The sequence below is a fragment of the Engystomops pustulosus genome, chromosome 3, assembly GCF_040894005.1.
Source record: "Engystomops pustulosus chromosome 3, aEngPut4.maternal, whole genome shotgun sequence".
Classification (NCBI taxonomy): Eukaryota; Metazoa; Chordata; class Amphibia; order Anura; family Leptodactylidae; genus Engystomops; species Engystomops pustulosus.
In genome coordinates this window covers 208,305,696-208,310,567 of record NC_092413.1, presented here as the reverse complement: position 1 = coordinate 208,310,567, position 4,872 = coordinate 208,305,696, and the positions used below count along the sequence as shown (strand labels likewise).

The 4,872-nt window shown below is 41.1% G+C and overlaps 1 protein-coding gene across 1 annotated transcript; it reads left to right on the top strand.

Moving 5' to 3' along the window:
- The first annotated feature begins 527 nt into the window (after positions 1-527).
- Positions 528-2,829, top strand: LOC140122913 (serine/threonine-protein kinase SBK1-like). The gene is made up of 3 exons (XM_072144155.1): positions 528-642; positions 1,517-1,719; positions 2,056-2,829. The coding sequence occupies exons 1-3, from the start codon at positions 528-530 to the stop codon at positions 2,827-2,829; spliced, it is 1,092 nt and encodes a 363-aa protein (XP_072000256.1).
- Positions 2,830-4,872: the final 2,043 nt, after the last annotated feature.

Here is a 4,872-nt window from a genome sequence, read left to right as displayed (position 1 = left end):
GTCCCAATAGTAAATGACAACATTCAGAATAATTCTATCTACTGGTAAGTGTCTACATAGAATCCACTCCGGATAAAATGGAGTTGACATCTGATGGAAGGTGCATAATATTCTCTGGAGACAGTGAAACCTGCAAAACAAAGCCATAAACATTACATATAGAAAAGGTTTGTTGTGTTGTACAGAAGAACAATAATATGTTAATAGATCCAAATGTCACACATAATCACATCAACGTCCAGGTGAAATCTGTATTTGCATATGATAAGAGGGTCATTTACACTCCATTACCTATGGAAGGGGAGGGACATCAACTATTAGTCATAGTTTCCCTATAAAAGACAGATGGGCCTCTTGGATAGCAGTCAGTTTTTTGGAAACTGGATCCTCTTCTAGATTTTCTACAGAACTGACCCTGCAAGAGATTTATTCTCCTGTGACCCATAAAGACAAATCCAACTTCTTGGAGACCTTCTTGAATTATCATTGTCCACTCACTATCAGGATTAAACATCTACAAATCCACCATGGAATTCTGCAACTTTGAGCTGCAAAAGATTTCCGAAAGGAATTTCCAGTTCCTGGAGTATCTGGGACAAGGAACCTACGGCCAAGTGGTCAAGGCACGTGAGAGGGCAACAGGTAAATACCCAGTATGAAAGGTCTATAAAAGATTCAGTTTAGTGAATAATCTATGTAATATTTTTAGAAGGTTGTTTTGTTTTTTTGCCTTTACAAATGGGTAACAATTTTGAAAGTTCTTTAGATGGTGGTTTTCATGTTATAGAATTCATTATTTTCTTTGCCAATGAGACTTATGACTTCCAAATTTGAATTCCAAATTTGACTGAAAGGTCATCTGTGGAATAACCATTCTGCTTTGCATTACATGTTGTCTACTTTATGAAGAGTAATAATTCTTTATGAAAAGGATGAACGCTTACGTAGCAGCTAGAATAACTACACAAGATTAGAACGAGCAGTATACAAAAAAAGAAACACGTCAAAGAAATTTGATGCCATTTGGGGAATGCGGATTGATACTCCTGGGTTACCGTCAGGTGCACTACTGACAGATGCTTTACTGCATGTGTAGGGCTATCAAATGTACAGAGAGAATGCTACCATAGGGAACTTACTAGCATTGGATAAGAGTTGCACTTAGGAGTCCAGTCCTTAAATATCGGCAAAAGTCAATACCCTACTGCATACAGGTCAATTGTACACCTCGGTCTGGGCAGGGGAGGGGTGGGCATGGGAGGTTTCTATGCTTGTATGTTAGAAACGGTTATAATTTTTCTGTTGTATTACTGTTGCCTGTGCAATGTTATGTCTGTATTAGATTTGTGTAATGAAAAAAAAAAGAAAATGATGAGCGCCTTGAAAAAAGGATCCCCACTCCACTCAATATCTAACAACTCTAATAGATTTCATGAAGCTAGAAGACCGCCCCTTCAATTTAAATATCATTTCCAAATATTATAGAATTTTATTGATAAAATTTTCTTCTTATCAGGTAAAATGGTTGCCCTCAAAATGATGGAAAAGAGCAAAACAAAGAGGACCTCCTTCCTAGAGGAGCTTTGTACCTCCATCTTCCTGTCCAGCTACCATGGGATCATCTTCACGCACTCCTCCATTGTGGACTGTGTGGACCACTATGTGCTGGCCCAGGATTTGGCTCCTGCAGGAACCCTCTGCGCTCTCATCCAGCGTGATGTAAGTATCTCAGATGAAATTATGGAAAAAATAATGTTTTTGGAATTTAGAAAATTTTTTTTGTAGATGTTAAAATGAATTCAATGAAATGTGGTCATGAATGGTTTGGTTACTTATTCCTAAAGAGGTTTTATATTATAAGATCAGTGATATATAACCTGTAGTCCTGCCGCTGATGTGTAGGTCATGAAATTTTAGGAGTAGTGGTTTTACAGCAACCAGAGGGCCACAGGCTGGAGACCACTGATGTTGACTTAAGCCAAGATTTGATAAATTTATAGTTACATATTTTATCATTTACATAATGCACACGTCTAATAATATCTTCTTTTCTAGGTGGGGATTCCAGAGGTGATGGTGCGGCGCTGTGCACTACAGCTGTGCGGAGCTCTGGAGTTCATGCACAGCAAACAACTGGTGCACAGAGACCTCAAGCCTGACAACGTTTTATTAATGGACAAGGAATGTCACCATGTCAAGCTGAGTGACTTTGGCTTGACCCAGCAGGTGGGAACTCCTGTTCCATTTATGTCCCCCATAATTCCCTACATGTCGCCGGAGCTTTGTAATTTAAGACTTACCGAAACCATAATTAACGATGCAAGCGTGGATATATTTGCCTTGGGTGTTTTGTTGTTTGTCGCATTTTCTGGAAAATTTCCGTGGAGAAGAGCGGTCGAGCAGGATCAACTTTTTAGGAAATTTGTTTGTTGGCAAAATGGGGTAGATCATGTTCCACCTCCGAAGCATTGGGAAAATTTCAACGGAGCAGCCCAGGAAATTTTTCATGTGCTGCTTTGCCAGGATCCCAAGGCCAGGAGTCTTCTTAGTGTCCCAAGTTATGCCGAAATTCCATGGGGAGTAGAAGATATTCTGGAGGAACCTTTTCAATTATTATTTGCAGAAGATGGTATTCAGGAATATAACGGTGAGATTATCATCATAGAAGCAGAGGATGAATATATAATAGTGGAAAATCATGGGGACATAGAATGCATCATAGTTGATGAAGCCACCAATGAGTCCAACAGCAGCCCCAGCCAAACAACGGTGATGTTTCTTGTGGATGACACCAGTCTGGCTTTGGGATGTGAAGTGGAGGTCACGTAGATGTAAGTTGAGGACTGGTGACCAAAGCTTCCTAGAGGAACCTAATAAGGTAAGTAGTATTTCTCCATTACCCTGAGTAAGTGTTACCACTCCGAATGTGAGATGCATTGAGTAAGGAGGGAGGATGGAGGTTTATAATACTAAATGTGTAAATGTGGTCAATTATTGGGAATGAATAGAGAAATGGTAACGGTTTCTGGTCGTTGCACATTTTACTTCAGTGGTTTTTTTAAGCTTTGAGGTATTATTAGGTTGAAGAATAATTGTTATTATGGTTTATGCTCCTGTTAATCAAAGGGACATTTGTTTTTCCAGAAGAATCCCAAGTTTTATATGCTGGAGAGAAATTGTAGTGTAATTGCTGATTATTTTATTGCATTATAGTGGGTAAGGATCAGGTGGGGCTGTGGAAGCGAGGATGTTGTGCTGGATTTTAGAGAACTTGATGAAAGTGGTTTTATCCTGTGTTTATCCCAAGATTTAATGTTCTGCTTTTATAGTGTGATTGGCAAAAACATAATTTGCTAATTATAAAACTGTTGGTTGTAAAGTGATGCAGAGAAGGCGGAGAAATGTAGGTGTGTAAAAGTGATGCGTTATACACAGTTTGGCCTCTTTCTCATGCCGCTTACCTCTCCCCTTTCCATAGTGAGGTTTGGCTCCCGGTCTTAATATCTGGATTGCTTTATCTGTTCCTGTGTTTACCAGATATAGAAATGAAAGTGTGTGCTACATTGTTTTCTGTGTTTTAAAGAGGTTTTATGAGATGCAATAAATTTAGCTTATTCGTCTAAAACGAAGGCCCCTTGCACACTTGTGAATGTAATGCGCTGATCTTACATCACACTCTCAGCGAGTGCTGCCTGGATCGCCCGGCCCGAATGCTGCAAAACGGAACTGACCTGACATGCTGAGTTCAGTTCTGGTTTGCAGCGTTCGGGCCGGGCGATCAAGGCAACAATCGCTGAGAGTGTGATGCACTGAACTTGCAAGTATGGAAGGGGCCTAAGACTTTCCTCCCAGCCTTGTACCTGGATTTTAGTCTCCTGATGCTTTTATACCTGCTTGATTGACAAGTCATTACAGTCATATAGAGATGATTGTGCAGCAGAGTTGTAGTTGGATATAGAGTGGATAGGACTTTGAAAAAAACAAGTTTTCTTTTAAGTGGTGTTTTAAGTTTTTATGGTTTCTGACTTGACTCAGATGATTATTTAAGGATCTTGTCTTTTGATTTTCGTATTGAAAGAAACTAGACCAGAGACTAGACCGGATAGGGAAAAATGTAAAAAGAAAAAGAGGCATGTGTTACATAGCCAAAAAACACATTTTTATTTAAATAATCAACACAAACATAGAACAACACACATCCAAAGAGCAAAAAATAAAAACATTTAAAAAGGATGCAAAACTATGCAACCATGTGAGTAAGTCACCTGGAGCCTGACACCTGATAATGTCAGGTCCTCCAGACCAGGGCCCCCTACCCAGACAAACCCCACAAACTGGAAAACTTGTATGATTACCGGGTGGCCGGGAATGTAGGTGTGTGGACTGCAGTGTGGTACCCACTAGCAGTGGGCTCAGCAAGGAGAGATGGAAATCTATGCACGGATGGTGCAAAAATAATCCTGCTGAGTCATGGAAATAACCCAGATCACAGACCACCCAAAATATAGACCAGTACCTGGAGATTACCAGGGAGTGGGATGCGGGTGAGGGCTCAGGAGGGGTCGCCCCACGCGTTCCGCCGCTAACTGCAGCTTCCTCAGGGCGGAACGCGTGGGGCGACCCCTCCTGAGCCCTCACCCGCATCCCACTCCCTGGTAATCTCCAGGTACTGGTCTATATTTTGGGTGGTCTGTGATCTGGGTTATTTCCATGACTCAGCAGGATTATTTTTGCACCATCCGTGCATAGATTTCCATCTCTCCTTGCTGAGCCCACTGCTAGTGGGTACCACACTGCAGTCCACACACCTACATTCCCGGCCACCCGGTAATCATACAAGTTTTCCAGTTTGTGGGGTTTGTCTGGGTAGGG